Genomic DNA, 20,267 nt, shown 5'->3' with positions numbered 1-20,267 from the left:
GTTGTTTACCCTGCCCCGCACGCTGCCAGCAAAATGAATCCATTCAGCTCCTCATTTCCATTTTTGGAATATAAACCCTCAGGGACACGCTGAGAGCTTCTTCCTCCAAGTGGGGCCACATCCCTGGGACTCAGGAGGCTTCTGGTGCTTCCTGCTCCCCATGCAGAAGCTCTGTGCTGCAGCAGGTATGAAGCCATAAAACCTAATACGTTACGGCACCATAAAACGCAGGGTAATTGCTGTGAGACCATAAAAATGGAATGTAATTGGCGGAGCGGCCATTGCAGTGTTACACAGCTCTGATGGTTTGGCAGTGTTATCTCACCCAGGGCTGCGGCTGACAAACAGCCCTGAGCATCAGCCTCAGTGCTGAAATGCCACCGCGTTTCCAAAGCTGCTGTATCACCCGCTGAACCACACGTAGCAGCAATATTTATTGCTAAAACGTCCCTCTCTTCGACGCTCAGGTAGTGCTTAAAAAAGCACTGAGCTTTGCTTCTTTCATTGCTTAGCAAAGGGGCCCGACGCACCGCCTGCATACCAGGTCTTCATTGCTGATTGCTGATGGCATTAGGAAGTGATTGCAGGTGCACTTCTCACCATTCTTTGTAAGATATTATTAAGGAATTCATCAGGAAACAGAACCAAATAAAAGCAGAGGGAATAAAGAAATAAAACCTCTTTTCCCCAGCTGCAGATGAGCAGGAGAGAAAGCTGAGGGCATAGCCCACATAGGCAGTCACCAGCCACCGACGTTTGGGAATATTTGTTGAGTTTTTTTTATCTGTGTCCCCTCTTTCAGCTATGCACAAAACCCACACAGCAGCTCCAAAGAGCAGAACCAGGGCCTCCTGTGCCCCCAGGGCTGGAGCCCCACCCAGGCACTGGGGTGCAGCACATCCCCCCCCTGCAGTGTGAGCAAGGCTGCTGTGCTGGGGGGAATGCAATGCCAGGGCCAGAATTTATAGCACATGCTGTGGCTGTTGTTGGTAACTGAGCCCTGAGCAAGCCCAAGCGCAACATGTGAGCTGTATTTTTAACTCCAAGGTCCCACTGACATGGAAAACTGGGTGTCTGCTCCCTTTGGCATCACCACTTTGCTGTGCCCGGGCATTGGGTTGCAGGACTGGGCTGCAGGCAGGAGCTGGTGGGGGGAGATGTGAGTGGGGATGGTGCGAGGACAAACACAGCTTCCCTGGCTCAGAGGGCTGCTTTGTGTCCCCAGCCAGGAAAAGGGCACAGAGCCCATCCGGAGGGCAAAGAGTGCCCAGAGCATCCCCAGCCCCCCTACCCTCACCTCCCAGCCAAGACCAGCAGAGGCTAAGAACATCAAATCATCTTTATTCATCAAGTCTGACAAGTAAAATCACAAGTTCTTTTTGGAAAAAGAAAAACAAAACAAAACAAAACAGAAACAAAAACAAAACATGCAGACAGTTTACACTTCTCAGCAGGTCTGGTGGGGGTTTGTCTGTCTGGGACAGGGCTGTGCCATTGGCCCCACTGCCGGCTGCGTGTCTGCGGGCTGCCAAGGGGCCGGCGTGGAGATGGAGTTCAAAACAAAACCAAAAACAGAGAAGAAGAAGACGCAGGACCACGGGATTCCACTTCAACTTAAGAAGAGAAAAGGGCACTTTTTCACTATTGTTACAAACATCCCATCTGCTCACCTTACAGCATAAAAAGAACCGTAACGAAGACACCCGTTCTGCTGGGTCTGATGGATGCAAAGCCTCTACCAGAGTGTCAGACCACTGTGGGGCTGCTGCTCCCAGGGGGCGGGAGAGGCCGTGCCCCGGGGCCACCCCGCTGGGGCCCGGGGAGCAGGGCTGGGGGGGAATGGGATCAGGGGAGCGGAGCAGGGGCACAGGGGCCCTCAGGCACAGGTGGCCTCTGGGTTCTCCAATGGGATGTCGCCGCTGCAGCTGCCCTCGCCGTACTGCTGGTAGGGGGGGATCTGGGGAGCCTCGATGATCAGCAGCCCCTCCGGCGACAAGGAGGCGAAGACAGTGATGGGGTCCACCTCATAGGGCAGCCTGGAGGGGGGACAGAGAGACGTGTGGGGGTTAGGAGATGGTGCAGCCATGCAGCTCGCAGCCTTCCCACTGAGATTGCCCTGCAAGACCCCCAGCCGGGCTCACTGCCCCCCCTCATGTTACTACAGCAGCGCCTGGGAATGCATAGGGATATTAAAGTAGCCCCTGGGCTGCCTGCCGCTCTGTTTAATCTCCATGGCAGATGTGTTTGATGGGACGTCACTTTCGCCCGCGCTCGCCTGGCTGCTGCGTCGCACCCGTGCCTTGCCCATAAAAGGAGCCTGGCTGCTGGCTCCCACCCGCTGCGCACGCGGCTTTGCTGGGAGGTTTTGGTAAAGCGAAGCTGCAGAGCCACTGCTGCACCGCTGTGTTTTGCCCTCGGTGTTGGGCTCGCCTTCCCTCCCTGCTGTTGTTGTTGCTGGGGTGAGTCAGCGCGATAGCGATCAGACTGACATCACTCGGATGTGGATGTGGGTGCACGTGTAGCCGCACACCGGGGACGGGTGTATTTTGGGGCTGGTGATGGGATCAGCCCTAAAATGGGAGCACGGTGCTTTGTACCCCTTTCTACTTTCATATCTGGGCTGGAGGAGCCCACAGGGCTGGTTTTGGGATGGGAACAGCAGGGCTGCAGCCATCGTGTGTCATGGGGATGGGGCTGTGCAGGGGGAGGGAGGACGCCCCGGGGCAGGGTGATACCTACTGGATTTTCTTGGTGAAGTTCTTGGAGACGATGCCTCCTTCCACCTGCTGCTCCTCGTGTTTGCCTGGGGGGAGGACAAAGGCGTGTCACCGCCGCACTGGGCTCAGGGCTTAACCCAACAAGCAAAACAAACAAACTCCAGGAACTCTTCCAAACGAAATGTTTTCCCTTCCCTCCGTGGGTGTCTCCCACGTGAGGAGGGATACACCATATCCAACAAGGAACAGCACGAAGTGCCTGGCCTGTGAGGCTGCACTGGTTGGAGGAGGAGGAGGAGGAAGAGCTGCTTTCCTCGCCAGACACCTTTACTTCCCATGGAGCCTGAGCCCTGCTTGCTGCCAGGAGCCAGGGCTTAAGAAAGAGCCATGAGACATGATCAAATCTTTGGATCCTGTCCCCATCCTCTGCTGTGCTGTTGGGCTGTGTGCGAGCCCCACCAAGATAGGGACTCAAGCTCTGAGGCCTCTCAGATCCCCCCAACCCACAGTGTCCCCCCAAATCAGCCCCTGGGAGAAGTGCTGTGGCCTGGCACGGCGCTGGCAGCCCCAGGAGGTGCTCTGGCCAGGGTGCAGCGCTGGAGCTCTGGGAGGTGCTTCAGGCTGCCTCGCTCTCGGCCCCTTTAAAGGGAATCTCCCTCAGCTCCGTCCTCGCCAGCTATAATTAACCCAGCCAGGCTGGGGCCCCTCTCGGCAGCTCACAGCTGAGTGCCAGCTGGAACGCAAATCCCAGACATTCACCCCAAAGGAGGCTCGGCCTTCCCATGTCAGCACTGAGCGTGCCACCCCAGCCCCATCCCACTCCCCGCACCCCAGCCCTCACCTGACACCTCGACGTATCCATCTTTGGTTTTCACCGTCAGCTCCTCAGGCTTGAAGCTGTGCACGTTGACGCACACCTTCCAGGGCTCACGGGAGGTGGGCACGGGGCTGCGGCTCTCTGGGTACCCCCCAAAGCGGGCGCTGTAGCCGGGGCCCATGGCGGAGGCGCGGGCACGCAGAGGGCCCGGCCAGGTGGGGGTGAGCCGGGGCCGAGCCCAGTCGGGCCAGTCTGCCGTCAGGTCCCCAGGGAAGGGCGAGAGGCCGAAATCATCGTCCAGGAGGCGCGAGGTCAAACCGGGCTCTCGGAATGGGTCGCGGAGGCTCCTCCGGCCGGGGTAATGGCAGGAGAAGGGCAGCTGGCTGTCGGCCATGGCTCTGTGCTCCTCGTGGAGCCTCAAATGCTGCGGAATACCCCGGGGAGCCTGGCCCAGGGCAGGCGCATCCACGCACGGGGGTTTGGGTGGGAGCCCGGCACCGGGCAGAGCGCGATGGGTGGAAGAGGTTCAGCAGGGCTGAGGCATCCGGAGCTTGGAAAGCAAGTGTGGGGAGGACGGTGTGGGCTGCAAGAAAACGCTTCCTGGTTGGCTTCGGTCCCAGGGATCGGGCGGAGGATAATAAAACTTCTTGTCCAGAGAGGGAGGAAAAAAAAAAAAAAAAAAAAAATCAAACCGAATATCCCAAGATTAAAAGCTTATCTCTCCCCTCTTGCTCCCACAATCACTGCGCCGTGTCCCCACCGCTCCTGGGCGAGAGCCGCAATAAATGCCTGAGCTCGGAGCCGAGAAACTTCTGCAACCTTCCACCGCCGGGCGAGCGCTATTTATACGCTGCGGGAGGGGGAGGCTGTGTTTTGCAATTCCTGCCCTGTCAGCCGAGTATTTTGGAGAGGATGAAACAGCCGTGGAGAATCTGGGCTGTGCAGCTGACCTCTCGAACCGGCCTGAGGATCCCGGCTGGCGCAGGGTTTTCGGCACCTGCCTAAAAATAATCAGGGAGCTCAGAGGGGGGCTGCCTGCACCCCTGTGTCACCCATCAAAAATACCCCCAGGTGGGGCCGGGCCCTGCACTGTACACCCGCTGCACCCGGAGATGTGTCACCAGCAAAAAGTGGCTGGGATTGTGGACTGATGCCTGGGGCTGGGCCCGGAGCAATGTTCCAGAATCATTGGTGTGGGAGTGGGACCCTACGTAGCCCCGTCCTCGCCCTCCTCCTCCTCATCGCGTGCCTGGCTGTGCCGCAGCAGGGCGAGGTGTAATCACAGCCGCGCGGCGCTAATTACAGGGCTGCAGGGGATGGGGTGCGGCGGGGTACCTGGCGCTGGTGGCACTGAGGTGCCTGGTGGCAGCAGGGTTCCTGCAGAGGGGTCCCGGCACGCCGATGAGTGTCACCAATGATGCGCCAGATGCTGCACTGCTTCCTCGCTTCCTCCGGTCTCTACCTTGCTCTCTCCAGCATCTGCAATCTCTCTAATGGACTTGCTGGAACAAATTGCAGCAGGAAGGGCCGTAATGCGCTGTGGGCCACGCTGCGATGCGGCTGCTGGTCGCTCAGAGGGTATTAATCATGGAGCAGCGACGTGGCATTGCTGGACAGGGAGCTGCCTTTGCCTGCATGGGGAGCAGCTGCTTCCTGTGCTCATCCCTCATCCCCTTCACTGGTGTATGGGGGGAGACAGAGCCAGGCATCGCGGGGTCTCCCCAGGGACTGGGGTATGACTGGAGCGGGGAGGAGCTGAGAAGCAGCAGTCAGCAGAGGCTGAAGTGTCCTCCTCTATCTCCTGCCCTGCCTGGCTGAGCGCTCCCATCACCCGGAGTGACACCAGCTATTCCAGGGGTGACACCAGGGTTTGGGACAGCCCCATGGCTGCTTCCATCCCTGCCACATTTCACCCCGAGATCTCCAGTCCCATGTTTCCCGAGTAGCTCCAGGCCATCCTCCCTCCCAGGCCAGGAATCCGTCTTGTTGCCTTGCTTATCCCCATTAGTCACACGTCCCTCTCCAGGGATCCCAATTTAGCTCCTGTTGTCACTCCAAATCTCCCAGTCACCTCCCACAGCTGCCAGCACCGCCACGTCAGCTCTGGGGAGCGCAGAGCCCTCCTATCTGCCAAGTGACCTGGGGACACTGCCCCATGTCTGCACCGTGCTCAGAACCTTCCCAGGTGCACATCTCAGCTGCCAGCAGGACTTGGTGGCTGGTATTATCAGGGGACACAGAGCATCCCTATTGCCCCCAAATTGGTGTGAGATCTACTACTGGCTTGGGCTGTCTGTGAGCTGAGGATGACCCAAATCGCACGGCAAAGGGCAGCGAAAGCCTGACCCAGCTGGCAGGAATCTGAGCTCACAACAGTTCAGCTTCAGCCCGTGCCCCAAGGACCTCATCCCCTGCAGCTGAGAGCGCAAGCACATGCCCTGCTGCACCCAGCAGCTGAAACAACCCAAAATATCCCACTGCACCAAGCCCCATCCAAAAGGAACACGAGAAGCCAGGCTGCGATGTGAACCAGATATCATCTGAACTTTTATTGGAACCCTTTTCTAAACAAGCTAACAACTCAAATACCCCAGGAAGACTAAGGAATACAGTATGCATTTCCATGGAGAGCAAAGGTAGTTTTACAGTGAAGTTGAATGAACAGATGTGCCAGTATGATTTGGTAAGGAATTGACCAGCAGAGAAAACAGGGACATGGTTTCCCTGGCAGCTTTTCTCCTGTCTGGGCTTTTGTTCTAAATCTCTCCATTCCCTGGATGGGGCTCAAGGTGCTGTTCTCTACAACAGTCCAAAATTTAGGCTGCTTTACCGCGGAGTTGTTGCTACAACAGTGGATGTTGCAGTGCTTCAGAGACCTTCCTGGTCACATACAGACTTCCAGGTAGCTGCAAAAGTCACAGGATTTGCTCATCCTCTATCACACAGATAACACAACCCTGCTGGACATTAAAGACTTCAGTCTGGCACCTAAAATTGTCCCTTTCTCAAATATCCCATGGACCCAACGGTGAGACCCGAACAGCTTTCCTAAGTAATGCTCAATAAATAAGAGAAATAAATATTAAATAAGAGGCCAAGTCCTCTCAGCCTTTTCAATCTATGTACAATGCATAGCAAAATAACATCGATTGGCCATTGCAGATAGGTTTGGTACAACTTCAGTCGCCCAAAACAACAGAAACATTGAGAAAAGTTACGGTCAACATAAAGCAGAGCACAGCTGAGCGCCCCAACCCGCGACAAAATGGAATGACACAACAGTGCATTGAAATATCCTTCCTCTGCACTTTGCAGCAAAACTTCAGGGGCTGGGCTGGGTTTGCTGGAGCCTGACCTGGTGTGTGGGGTGGGAAAGGAGGGGTTGAGTGAGCAGGGAGCATCCCAGGGGGATCCTGCGTCATGTGCTCTGCTGTGGAAAGGCAACCAGGGCACTTGGGATGGAAACAACACAAGGGGCAGGAAGGATGAGGAAAGAAAACCCTCTGAGATGGCACTTCTGAGAGGCGGCCAACGCACTGCCCCAAAGCTCTTGGTGAGGACCTGGACAGCCCCAGTGCCAATGACCAGCAGTTTGTGTTCACCCAAAGGGCTGAGCTGCCCCAGGGTGGAAGCTGCTCCATGCAAACAACAGCAACCTGAGATGCTGGTCACAGAGCAAAAATCCCATAAAAGCAACGAGTGAGTGAGCACGCAACAAAAGAAGCACTGGCAAAAGGCACAGAGACAGAAAAGCTCACAGGCTTCTTGCAAAGTGACAGAAAACCCACTGACAGGACGGGCGATGATCTGCATTGTACCAAAAACCTTAAATAAGTTAAAAAAAAAAAAAAAAAAGAGAGAGAAATACCACTGAGGAAACATATGCACATACACACACACACACAGACGCAGTTAGTGCTGTCACCGGGCTGGATTTGCAGGCACCTCCCGTGCTCTCACAGCCCAACCTCAGATTTTCCATGGGTGGATCACAATGCAAAACAACGCGGGGAAGTCCTTCCTCCTGCCAGTGCTGGGCCAGCAGTGGGAACCTCCATGCAATGGGGGGGACCTAAACAAGCACACAGAGCCCCGATATCTCCTCGCTCCTTCCTTTGCCCTCCAGAATAAATAAATAAATACTGCCGACGGCGACCGCTCGCGTCCGTCCCCACCGTAGCAATTAGAAACAGAACGCGACTGATAATAAATAAGTGCGTCAATAAATAATTAATAAATAAATAAAGAAGTTTTGCTCCGATGCTGGAGAGCCTTCAGCTGCCACCGGCCGTGCAGGTGAATGGGTACCAGAGCCACGTGGCACCTCTTGTCCCATAGCCAGCGTGTGCTGCTGCCTCCAGCACTGTGTTTGTTCTCCGTCCCACGAGGAACTCGGCTCAATGTAGTTGGGCTGTTTAACACCGCTTGCACAAAGCTCTTTGCTTTCCCAGCTGTTGCCCATCTGGCTCGCTGCTGCAGGTGCATGCCGGCATTTGGGGGCACGGAGGGGCATGGAGAGACCGACAGATTTGGGATTTGGCCTCTGGTTGCTGAGATCAGACCTTTCATGGAGCGCTACAGGGTGACAATGCCAAACTGGGAGAGACTCTCTAAGGAAAAAGCATGGGGTTCTCAGCCCTTTATAAGAAGGGTGCTCCCCACCAGAGGAGCCAGGGGCTGCTGTGGGGCTGGGGTGGGGGGAAGGCAGCAGCACCCGCTGCAAGAACACCTCGTCTGTAATTCTCAACCACAGCCTGAGGGGTTTGCAGTGAGAAGGAGACGGGAAAAAGGGCCCCTGTTATCAAATTTCCCCTTGCATCAGCTACGTATAAGTATAAACCTGCTGTGTTTTCCAACTGATAACACGTTTATATGCTTGATAAGGCAATCATCCAGGTTGTGTTTGACCTTACCCTGCTCATAGCTTTACCTGCTGCTAGTGGGAGCCGTGGGTAACTCTCTGGCTGTGGGTTTGCCTTTCCTCCCACCCCTCTCTCCCTCCGGCAGATGCTGGCTGCCCTGAGCCCTTTCCTGTGACACTTCAATGACACACCTCCTTGACTCATTAAGCCCAAACTCGTTAATGATCACGCAGGATGGAAGGGGAGGGGATGGAAAAAGGGAGGGAGGGAAGTCTTAGACCTAAATTAGCGTCTCTAAGCACCCAGGTGTTGTAAGAGAAAGAAAATCCTCAGCACCGGCTCAGCCCGTGCTAGGAGAAGCCTTTGTTGCTCTGCAAAACACAGTAATTGCGCAGGCAGCTGGGCTGGCAAGCCTGGCAGCGAGACAAAACCGCAGGGCCGCCCAGGCAGGGCCCTCCCAGATCCTGGGAAAAAAAAGCAGGCAATTTTGGGGGAAGGTGGGGGGTCTCTGAGATGCAAGCCGTGCAGCCCCAGCTCACACTGCAGCACTGACTCTGCTGTGCTCCTCTCAGAGATTACAATACTATAGGGGAATAAAACAGCCCTGTGAAAGGTGGATGTGTAACAGCTTGTTAGGAAAGGGCAGGAGAAAGAGAGGGAATGTTTTTTTTCCCCCCCAGAAATTAATGTCAGGAGGGATTTCTAGCCTTCTATTTATAGCAGAGTTGGGCGTATGGCAATAAATAAATATGCTCATGGCAGAGACCTGTTGCAGAGTGGGCAGAATCTCGGGAGGAGAGATCCAATATCAGGGACCTGATATTTGCCTTGAGTAGGACAGGTCACGTCCACTCATCACCAAAGCTTCCCAGCAAATTCCTCCCTAAATGTGTCTCTTCCTCCGGAGGGAATTAATTCGCTGGCTCCCGCTTTGGCAAGAGAAGAGCAAAGAGACAATCTTCTTCCTTTGGAGCAGCTGGCAGCCATCGCAGAGTGGCAGCGATGGGGAGATGGGGATGTCAGGAGGATGGACCCTGTAGGGTCTGCAGAGCCTCTGTAGGGCATTGGCCCCTCTTCCAGCCCCAGCTCTGGCTGGGGGCGCTGCATGGATCCACCCTCCGTGCAAGGCAGCCAGAGGGGCTGTTCCAGGAGCACGAGGGCTCTTACTCCATCCGTAATGAGAAAAGGGGACCCGGTGCTGCTGTCGCATCAGTATCGGGGATGATTGCGATCAATGGCCAAGTAGGTGGGAAGGATGTGGAGAACGCAAGGAATTCGGTGATGCCGGCGGCACTCCTTAGCGACGCAGGCTGTCGGAGCTGCCTCCTGAGTCACAGCTCCTGCTCCGGCTGCGGCTGCTCCTGGGGCCTGAGCTCCTGCTGCGGCTCCTGCTCTCTGCACTGCTGCTGCTCCAGCTGCGGCTGCGGCTCGTCCGGTGGCTGGAGTAGCTCCGGCTCCGGCTAGGGGAGCGGCTGAGACTGCTGTACCAGGAGGAATAGCTGCTGGCGCTGCTGGAGGAGGACGGGCTGGGCCGGTAGTAGGGGATGGGGCGTTTGCGGGCGCTGTGGGGACAGAGAGATGCAGGGTTACCAGGAACGCAAGGACAGATTTATTGCCAAGATCTTCAAAATATGTTGTTTACTCTGTACGACACCTCTCAGATTTATCTGGTTTTATTTGCAGGTAGCTGGCAGGCGTTGGGATTCCAGCCAACCACCCCCAGGGACACCATCCATCAAGTCTGAGGCTCTGCCTGATGTTTTCCCAAAAAGCCCTCAGCTTGAGAATTAGAGTCAAATTTGACTGTCTATAGCATGGGACATGTGCCATAGGAGAGGGTGAAGCAAGAGCCTTCTGCACTTTGTACTTGATGGGTGGGTGAATCCCTGCTCTGATTTATCTGCCCTTTTTCTTCTGTGGTTGTAAATGAGATCCCTGCATCCTTCTGCTTCCAGCTGCAGATCCCCCAGCTGGAGGGGAGGCAGAGTTAGGGTTAGGGAAACCATTGTGCTCCTGGAGCAACCTGCACCAGAGGTCGCTGGGGACAGAAAGCAGCCCATGTGCCGCAGCTGTGATGTCTCCATACCTGGTGATGCGCCGGGCCTCCAGGTGGCTGGGGGAATCCCTCCTGCGCTTCCTCAGGGGGGAATAGGAACGCCGGCGCTGCCGGTCCCGCTGCCGGTGTGACTCCTTCTCACTGGAGCTGTGCTTGTGCTCACGGTCCCTAAGGGAAGGGCCAGATTGAAAATGATCACTGCTGGGCTTTTGCAAGTGCAAAAATCGGCTGGATGGGGTTTGAACACTCCAGTTGAGTGGAAAGCGCTCTGCTCGGTGTTTGGGTGGCATCAGCCTTGCACTTTCCTGGACAGTGGGACACTAGCCTGACAGACGGACATCCAGCAATTGTAGGCTGCAGGGAGTTTTCAGCAGCGTCTCCCAGCTGCTCTGCATTGCTAAGCTAAATGGCTTCCCTGTCCCTTTGTGGATGCAGTTGGTATTTCCACAGCGCTGCTAAAGCTGCTGTTGCTGGCTGTGCTGCAAGAGCGGGCGAGCACAGCCCTGCCAGCAGGCCCCACGTGTGCAGAGGGCCCAGGTAGCTCTGCAGGGCTGTGCACCGCTCACCAGCAGGAGTGCTGGGGTTGCTATGGTTTTCTCTTTTGTTAAATCCCTGTGCACGTCAGCACAGGCCCTGCTGTGGAGGGTAGATGACTTCATATACACCCCGTTCCCTTCTCAATACCATCCGCAAAGCAATGCGTTACAGGTCAAGGACCTGATCCTTGCGTGCAGGAAATGTTCTCCTGCATCAGAACAGGGGCTGTCACAGCTTGCAGAATCAGGTCCTGCGAATGTAACATTTTAAGGATGCCAAATGCTCACAGCATGCTCAAAAGCAGAGATGTTACCAGAAAATACTGCCCAAAGGCATCTCTAGGGCTGAGCTGTGAGATGTGTTTTCTACAGGGTGTGGAGCAGAGTCACCTGGGCTGTGTTTCCCCATGCGTGGCTCTATGAGTGCCAGCATGAGGGTACCTGGCACCTGCCCATGCAGCAGGGACACTTCTCAGGGCCTGAAACCTCTTTGGCAGAGCTACAGCTTGGAAGAGCAGAGCATCTTTCCCTGCTGCACTGATTGCCCCGAGGCAATAAATGGGAAGATATTTCCACTGGATTGCAGATCAGCAGAATGCTCGGACATGTGCCACACTCCATGTCTCCCTGCTTCCTCCAACCCTGGAAGCTGAGGGGGGCAGTTTGGAGCTGACAGAAGGAACCAGAAAGTAGGCTGGAGTACAAGCAAGTGATGGAAGCAATGGAAAAGCATGAGGGAGCAGATACCAATGTAGAGATGGTCATACCTCGTAGGGCTGTAGTGGGAGTAACTGGGGCTTCGGCGAGTCTTTGAGCTCCTGCTTCCAGGGCTTTTTTTGCAGGATTTGGAGGAATAGCTGGGGGACCGTGAAGAAGACCTGTGGCTAGGGAAGAAACATAAGAGCTGGAGGGTGAGGTTGTACCAGACTTCCCCTCATCTAGGCTCATGATGGGGAGAAATGCCCTGTATCTCAAGGGCCACGTGGTTCCCTGGCACCCACACAAACTCTCACTCCCGTCCCCAAGGAGTCCACCAGCCTGCAAGAGCTGGAGATTGCCCGGAGTGATGGAGAGAGCCATTTGTGCTGGCCTTACCTCTTCCCTGAAGAGCAGGACCTGCTGCGGGAGTACCTGGGGGAGGCCCTGCGGGGTGAGGAGCAGCTGGAGCCAGGGGAGGAGCGTCCTGTGCTGCTGCACGACTCGCTGCGGGGGCACGGCCTGAGTGGTGAGCTGTGGGCTGGCGATGGGGGGACACTGCGCTTCTTCTCCTCTGAGCAGCTGAGACACGAGGACAGGCATCCTCTGTAAACGTATATTTGGGTTGTCAGCTCCTCTGCCCCATGCCCTGGGGCATGGGGTTGAGGGTGAGGAGCAAGGAAAGCGTGGCAGGGCTGTGCTCCAGGAGCAGAGCGAGCAGGCATGTCCTATTGCCTTTGGATTGGGCTGTGAGAATCCCTGTACTTCCAGAAGAGCCATGGATGTGAATTGGGGTCAGCTTCCCAACAGTAAGGACCAGCTGCAATCCCAGCTCCCCCCATGTGAAGGCAGAGTTATCCCACTGGAGTCACAGCATGAGAAGTATGTACAGCCTCAACATGTTACCCTCCAAATGAAAATTCAGGACTTGTTCTTCCTAATACCAACTCCCCTGGCTCTAACATTTGGCATCTAAGACCTGAGGTGGAATTGCTCCCAAACACCACTGCCCCAGCACAGCTTTGGGTACCAGCTGCCATGCTTCTGCTCCTTCATCCCCACCACGTGGCACATCCCGGGAAAGGGAGGCAGAGGTGGAGCTGGCACCTACTCCTTTCTCCTGATGATGACCTGTGGCTGGGTTTTCATCTTCCACCTCGGGCTCCAGCATTGCTCACTGTGGGCTCTGAACTCCAGACTGGCAAGGTCTGATTGAGATCTAACCACCTCCAGACCACAAAAACCTCCCTGCCAGCTCACCAGTGCATCAGGAATGCGAGCGGGAGGTACAGAGCAACAAATACCAGCATCAGCTGCTGATAATCACTGACCTTTGGTCTTGTCCCTGCGGATTTGGAGACAGATTTTCTGAAGCCGTTGCCTTGGTCTGCGAAAAGCAACTGGTGAAGGAATTTCCTGAATCAGAGCTGTTATCACCATTGGCCACTTTGGGCTTCCCGGATGAGAAGGCATGGCCAAAGCCATCGTGGGCTACGCTTCGTTTCTCCTGGCTGTCCTTTGACCTGGATGAGCTCGTTTGAGTGGAGGGAGGGGAAGAAGTGTCGTTTCCTGAGTCATATTCATGACACTCTCCGTTCTGGCTGGTTAGGTGGCCAGGTGGGCTGTCTGTTTTGGTAAAGAGGTCAGCAGAAGACCCTGACTGAGAGATCTGAAAGCAAAAAAGCCATTTGGCATTGTTTGAACGTTTTATTGAGGAGGGTTGCTCTTGGTTTTACTTTGCTTTTATTTTATGTCTTAAATAAACCCAGAAATTTTACCATCATGATGCACTGAAACAAAAGGAAAGAAACAAAGTAAGAAAGAAAGAAAGAAAAAGAAGAAAGAGAAGAAAACAAAAGCACATATCCCTGAAAGAAATCCACAGTAAGAAGAAACTCCTTTTCCCCCTGCTATGATAACGGGAAGATCTAGAGATCATGCAAAGAGTATCAGCATGCGATCCATGTTAAACAAAAGAGTTCAACAAAGTAAACGGGCAACCAAGGAATCAAAGTAACAGGCTGACTAAATTAAAAAAAGGTGTAACAGAGGAAAAAGCCCTTATTTAACCTAAAAGGGGGAGGGCAAAAAAAGAAACAAAAGAGGGAATGGGAATATATATTAAAAAAAAACCCAAAACTTTATAATCCTTGGAAAGAAAACAAAAATGAAACAAATGCTTAAATAAGTGAACTTCTGAATGAATGTCACAAAAATAAGTGAAGAAAAATCAAAGCAAATCAAACAAAGGGCTTCTGTACAAACTGGCAAATAAATAAGCTTAGCAATTTGAAAATAAAAACTAAGAAAGGGGGGAAAAAAAAAGAAAAAAAAAAAAAGGAGAAGGGAAAAAAAGAAAAATCCCTCTGGAAACAAAAGGTATACAGACACTTCTTTGTGTGCTTTTTTCCCCCTGAAGAAGATATAGCTAATGCGCTCAAGTGACCTCTAATAAATTCCCTGGTGTCTTGCGGATAGCATCCACTTACCCATCAAGAACTCCTCCTTTAGTAGGTAAGGTGTAAGAAAAAAGGAAGAGCGGGCAACATAAGTCCATCATTAGAGTCTCAAATTACATAAAAAAAACATAAACCCTCTCTTCAATCCACACTGCCAACTGTTCACTTGACTCTGCTATGTAAATGTCACAACTGCTTTTTGTCTGCTCGCTTCTCTCACTTATTATTCCTTATTTTTGTTTCCTTCTGCTTTACATTAGGCTGCCCAGACAGCTCCTGGGGGCTGATGGCTTGTGCTGGAAAATCGTGGCTTGCACTCAATCCCCTTGGGTTTCATGGTGGCCCACGGGTACGTGGAAGTGGCAAAAGGAACTCGAGCGAAGAAGTCAAAAATAAAGTCGAGGGGGAAACAACATTTCCCCACTTTGGCTGTACTGGAGACCTACGGGAAGGGGATGATGGTTTTGGTGGGCTACTGAAGCTGAGGACCCAACAGCCGTGTGCTGGCTGCCTTGGCTGGGGCTGTCAGCTGGCACCACCAGGGGACTTACATCATCTGAACGTCTGATCGCTTCAGTTTTATGTCTACTGGCATCCACCAGAGCCAGTCCAGCACCGGTCAGCGAGGCCACACGAGTGCTAATGCCTGGCCTTGTGATGGGGAGCATTAAGGACAAACACAGACCTGGCACATCTGCACCCTGTGTGACCTTCTCCAGGCCCCAGGGTTTGCAACACAGGTGCTGCTCTTTGCCATTTCTCTGCCAGCTCTTGTTTATTCCAGCATAAGTTTACTCCAGAGATGTCAAAAGAGTGTAACAGAGCCAGGGGTCCGGCCCTGCTCTGTTTTGCACCCAAAGACACAAGGGATGTGGCCTCCATGATCAGAACCATGCTCTCTCCCCAAACACATCCCATAGAATACAAGACTGTGCTTTCAAACATGGCCCTTTTTATCTAACGATTCTGGCTTGTGTTATACCTGAACCCTGATCAAGAGGCAGCCACCTTTTGGCTAGATTTCATTTACAGGCATAAAAACACCATGTGAAGCACTCCCTGACTCCAAAGGTGGGAGGCTGGGGGTGGGCATCTGCATCTCCCTCACCTCTGTTCCCTCCCCAGTCCAAACCAAACAGCCTTTAGCATTCCCCAGCTAAGAAATCCACCCATTTCTTGGCATTTCTACCCCTGGGACCTAGGATTGCTAGGAACTCTTGTTTTGCTTGCACTGAAGTAACAGCTGCTGTCAGCGCATCCCAAAATCTACCCAGTGATCCCCCAGTGCCCCTCTGTAGCTCCACCACTGCAATAACAGCACTCTGGGAACAGGTAACACGGATAGAAGTGGAATATATCCTTGTGAGGGCTGGAAGGCCTGGCCTGTGGTTTCTGTCCTGTGGTAGAAGGCAGGAGAAGCATTGAGGTGCTGGGCAGAGGCAAATTCCCCCATTTGGTGACCTTGGCTTTACCTCTGGTTCCATTTTCCTGCCACACAAAATAGGAACCACGAGCTGCATCTGAAGGCACTGCAGAGTTCAATTGAATTCTAATGGCTTTTTATTTTTCTGGGGTGTCTTAAAAGAGTCTGGTCTTCTGTGAATGTAATTTTCTCCGTGTGAACATTTGGCATTTCCCCCTCCCCCCTCTTATAAGTAATTAAATAATCTCAATGATTTCGGTGTGAGACACACTGCTGCCCTTCAAGAGAACCCAAGATACGTATTTACTGTTTGGGTTTGTTATTTTTTGTGTTTCAAATCATTATTTAAGCAAGATGAAGGGACGAGTAGAAACGAGGCCCTGATGCTTCAGAACGTAACGCTGAGCGCACTCCTAGATCAAGAGGCAGTGCAGCCTAATGGCTTGCAACAATACAATCACTGCTCGTCTTCCAATTAAACTGAACGAGTCCATTTACTGTGCCTTCAAACAGCCTCGAGGAGAGACAGGACTATAAATTTTCTCAGCCATAAGGGGACCGAGGCCCATCAGTGAGCAGCGCGGCGCAGCCTCGCTCATCGCCAGAGGGTTTTTCTGGGGTCTTTTTCTCTGCTTTGAAATGAGTCGCAAAACAAGAGTTAATTTCTTTTTCAGAAGTGCATAATGTCTCCCTCCCTCTGTCTGTCCGTGCATTGTACCCATGAAAGGCACACAAAGCTTGCAGCAGTGACCCCTGCTCCCTGCTGACAGCTGCCACTGCAGCACCTGCTGCCTTGCAGGGAAGTGGGGCCCAGAGGGCTGCCCTTCAATGGGGAGATGGGCTGGGCTCTGCTAACCCTCTGCCTGAGCTGACATCAGTGCAAAACTCCTCTCCGCTTGCTGCAGTGAGCACATCCACCTTGGTTTGAGCTGGTCTGGCACAGCTTTGGGGTGAGGGCTCGCATCACGTTGCCTCCTTTGGGTACCTGGGGCACTGCTTGGTCCGCTCATGGCTGCACACTCTCTTGCCTCTCTGTGAGCACTGAGCTGCAAATTTATCGGGTGATAACCAGAGGTACATTCAGGCTGAGAGGATCAGCAAAAGAGTGAGGCTTTCGTATTTAGGGAAGGCTTTGCCTTCCAGCTCCTGAAGAGCCCTGTTTGTCATCAGAAACATGGCACGCAGCAGTTAAAAGAGCAGCTTTTCCTATAGAAACCACAACCCAGGCTGGAAAACAGAGAGCAAGAGCAATGCAGTCTCCAGGCATGCTATCAGCCTCCCCCTGCCCCCCTGCACACACTGTCCCCATCCCTGCACTGTGTTGTCCCACCTGTACCTCCCTGCAGGCACGCCAGCACAAGCAGTGCTGCTTGGAACAACCAGACCCCACTGAGCCTCCTTGAAAATTTGGGTCAAGCCTGTGTTAATTAGTGACATTGCAAACGAGCTTCAGTGAAAGCAAAGGAGCTGGCAGGGAAGGTAGATGCGGTGTGCAGTTATCTTCATCAGGTACAACAAAAGGCAATTAAGCTCACACCCTGCAGGTATTTATATTGCTCTGCTCAACCAGAAGCACAAGGGCACGGAATACATCTGTACCAATGCAGAATAGTGTCTGCAGCAGGACAGGGGGTTGCTGTTAATGTTCAGATATAGCAGCAGCCTATTACCAGTTTCTCTGCATGCTGAGGCACAGCCTCACAATCCTCTTTCTCAACAGGTGCCTATTGTGGCTGCGTGTGATTAAAGGAAAAAAAGAGCGTGTGAAGCTTGGAAATTCATTGCTCAAAAGAAGCAGGGAGCTCTGGGGGTGTTTTTGCATGTGTGCATGCTCGTGCATGCACCGACTTGTACATAAAGGCGAGAGGGGAAGAAGCAGAGAGGTAGATGCTCTTCTGTGTGCTTCATCCCTCAGATTGCAGGTAAACTGAGCTGGATGAGGTCATTCCAATAGAAAAGAAGGGACAAAATGCGTGGAGACAAAGTTTACCACAGAGAGCTTCCATTTTCCAGGAGAAAATAGAATAAAATCTGGCTTAAAATTAAATAATTTTTAAAAATAGATTTGGAAATGCTGTAGCATTACCTCGAGGAAGTCTGTGTATTGCCTGTCTGGGTCTCCTCTGTGTGTCAGAGCCCTCCCTGGACCATCACTTCCCTTAGGAGATATCACGATGGATCTCCCCACGTCAGGAGGGTTTGTGTTGGAAGCCCAGGCCAAGAGGTGTGACAGAGACTGTATAGCATTAGCAGACAAGACTGAAAGCTCCCATTCCATTTTTCCCTGCTGGTGTTGAGTATGTGATATTTAAAGACCTTATTCAGCACTTCGCCAGGGGCTTCAATTTAAACAAGTGTGTTCTTGATAAATGTGTTCTTGAACGATGTCCCAAGAGAGCATACTTCTGTCTGGGAAAAGAGAGGACACCAATGGACTGCAGAGGAAAAGTCTTTTAGCCATTGGTTTCCCTGTGTTATTAACTCACCCTGACCTTGCTGAGTTGACACAGGGTACCACCCCAGGCCGGTGGCAATGACAGCTCTGCAGCTTGTCCTTCTTTCTTTGCATGTGCTGCTGTAGCACGTAAGCACAGCACGCAGGTTCTGCTACTTGTGCTCTGCCTTATATGGCTTTATAAGCAGTGACTCAGTTGTGCACTACACACTCAGTAGGTGTATATGACAGGACTAAGTATGCATCTGTGACTCTGGGAGACAGCTTGTGCTTGTCTGTATCCATATATGATCTCTGTGTACTGTTATTGAAATGCCAGCTGTGCAGGTGAGCAGAGAAAGAGCCTCCTCTTGCTGGGACTATCTCCTCTATTTAAGGTATGGCTGGGCTATTTCCAATTGAGGACAGGGCTTAAGAGAAGAAAGTCAGTCCCCCACTATATACCACTTCAGGGCTCAGAGGACTCCACTCAAGCCACTGGTAGCATTCTATAACTACACAAGAGCACCAGGTTCTGTGCTGCCTGAAGTCTTATGTAGCACTGCCCCTCTCCAGAACACCCATCAGATACTAACACTGATCAAAGAGCATCACACCTCTGCTTGGCAGCTACTGGGAACGAGGGGGAAATGTGCCATGGGATAAAAAGATTTCATACCAATCGCTATCTAAGATTTCTCTCCATTTTTGCTCCCTCTGTTCTAAGGCATGTATTATATCATCTCTTTCCATGTATATGGAAAAACATCCCAAGGCACTGAGACTGACTTTACCCTCGGCTGCACATGCAGTTCCCATTAGCATCAATGAGAGCTGCACACAAGCTCTCAAGTTGGCCCCTGGGCTTGTCAGTCCAGAGCAAAAGCGATCTCAGAAGGATCCCAATAGAAAACATCCCCTGCCAATAATCACCAACTCATTAAATGTAAATATTTCCTTTATATACGTCTGATTCCCTTTTTTACCCCTAAAGGACCAAACTTTTGGACATCAAGACCGATGAATTAAGTCCAAATTCAGCTGAGCAAAGACTGCATAACAAACACATCCCTGTGAAATATCATTGCTGAAGGCCACTTTTTCTTTTTTTTTAATGTTAAGTGTCCTCAATTCAATATTCAGTGGCTAGAGACTCGGCAAATCTTTCCCCTCTCCAACCCCACTCTTGAAGAGGAAGTGCTGAAGGAAGGAATGACTTTAAATACATTTGGAGAACAGCACCGTTAATAAGTAATGCTGTTTTAACCAAATTTTGTCTAACATCGTTATAATCGAGTTACAAAAATTTCATGTCAGACTTCTCACCCATATTCCCGTGGCTACTGAAAGCAAAGAAGCACAGTGCGTAATACTTACGACTTCCTTAGGAGACAGGAAGCTGTGCAGTGGCAGGGTTTGGCTGGCCTGAACCTCTGCAGAGGAGCTTCTCTTTGTTGGGACTTTTGCATGGTGCTGGGAACGTCTCCGCCTTGCTTTACGCCCTTCCTCCCGAGACCTGGCTCTGTGCCTCCAGAAAACATAGAGAAGCAAAGCGTTATCCTCAGCATTGCAGCAGCGCCCACCAGCAGCCGCACGCAAACCCTTGTCTCCTCTGTGCAGTCAGGATGGAGTGAAAGGGAATATTTTGCTTCCTTGCTTTAAAAATGTTTTTGTTTGCAACCAGGAGATGTGTGGTGAGGTTTGGGTTTTAAACCTCAAATTTCAGCTCCGATATTCCTAATTTTATGGTAGCTCACAGCTTCCACACAGCCTTGAATGTCCCTATGCCAATACACCTCCAAGAGAAGACACATTTACATGAACTTCCCACCTATTACTGGTTGTGTTCCTCCCTGCACTGATCACCAGGTTTCCATGAGAAGATTCTCAGTAGTTAGAAGGAGTGGAGTGGGACAGAGGGAGTAATTTGTTCATAAAGCTCTTTCAAACAACACATAACAAGCTCACAATGTGCATAGCTGTGCAATTTGCTATTGCAGTGATGCGGGTCTAGCACCAGCATCCACTCAGCTGGCCTCAGGATGCATCTGTCATCTACAGGAAAGAGGTTTTAATCAGGTCAAAGATAGTGGCCATAGGATGCCATTGGCAAATACATTTCCATTGCTAAGAACAAGCTTGAAGCTTTCCTGGGACATTGGCAGTACAGAGCCCTGGGGTGGGAAAGGCAGACCGGGCTGAAATCAGCTGTCACTGGCTGATCATCAGCCACGGAGATTAGAAGTGACTGCTGGGCTGAGAAGATG

At 52.4% G+C, this 20,267-nt stretch overlaps 2 protein-coding genes across 20 annotated transcripts in view; both read right to left on the bottom strand.

The window, feature by feature from the left end:
• Positions 1-1,321: 1,321 nt before the first annotated feature.
• Positions 1,322-4,388, bottom strand: HSPB8 (heat shock protein family B (small) member 8). Its single transcript, XM_031592199.2, has 3 exons — positions 3,559-4,388; positions 2,740-2,803; positions 1,322-2,036 (listed from the first exon to the last, which is right to left on the bottom strand). Exons 1-3 carry the CDS (start codon positions 3,926-3,928, stop codon positions 1,877-1,879), a joined length of 594 nt encoding a protein of 197 aa, XP_031448059.2. The 5' UTR covers positions 3,929-4,388; the 3' UTR covers positions 1,322-1,876.
• A 1,671-nt stretch (positions 4,389-6,059) lies between these two features.
• The window catches only part of SRRM4 (serine/arginine repetitive matrix 4), a 57,835-nt gene continuing 43,627 nt past the window's right edge, over positions 6,060-20,267 (bottom strand). For all 19 annotated transcript variants that reach the window (XM_090120950.1, XM_090120958.1, XM_090120955.1 and 16 more), the window contains 6 exons: positions 19,378-19,528; positions 13,016-13,353; positions 12,084-12,290; positions 11,756-11,872; positions 10,483-10,620; positions 6,060-9,958 (listed from right to left, as the gene is read on the bottom strand). In XM_090120950.1, coding sequence (XP_089977076.1) covers positions 9,694-9,958; positions 10,483-10,620; positions 11,756-11,872; positions 12,084-12,290; positions 13,016-13,353; positions 19,378-19,528 — 1,216 coding nt within the window. In that variant the 3' untranslated portion in view covers positions 6,060-9,693. The remainder of the gene's footprint in view (positions 9,959-10,482; positions 10,621-11,755; positions 11,873-12,083; positions 12,291-13,015; positions 13,354-19,377; positions 19,529-20,267) is intronic.

This window comes from Phasianus colchicus, chromosome 18, assembly GCF_987193195.1.
Source record: "Phasianus colchicus chromosome 18, bPhaCol1.hap1.1, whole genome shotgun sequence".
NCBI classification, from domain to species: domain Eukaryota; kingdom Metazoa; phylum Chordata; class Aves; order Galliformes; family Phasianidae; genus Phasianus; species Phasianus colchicus.
The sequence above is the reverse complement of the archived record's forward strand: the minus strand, read 5'-3'. Positions and strand labels throughout refer to the sequence as shown.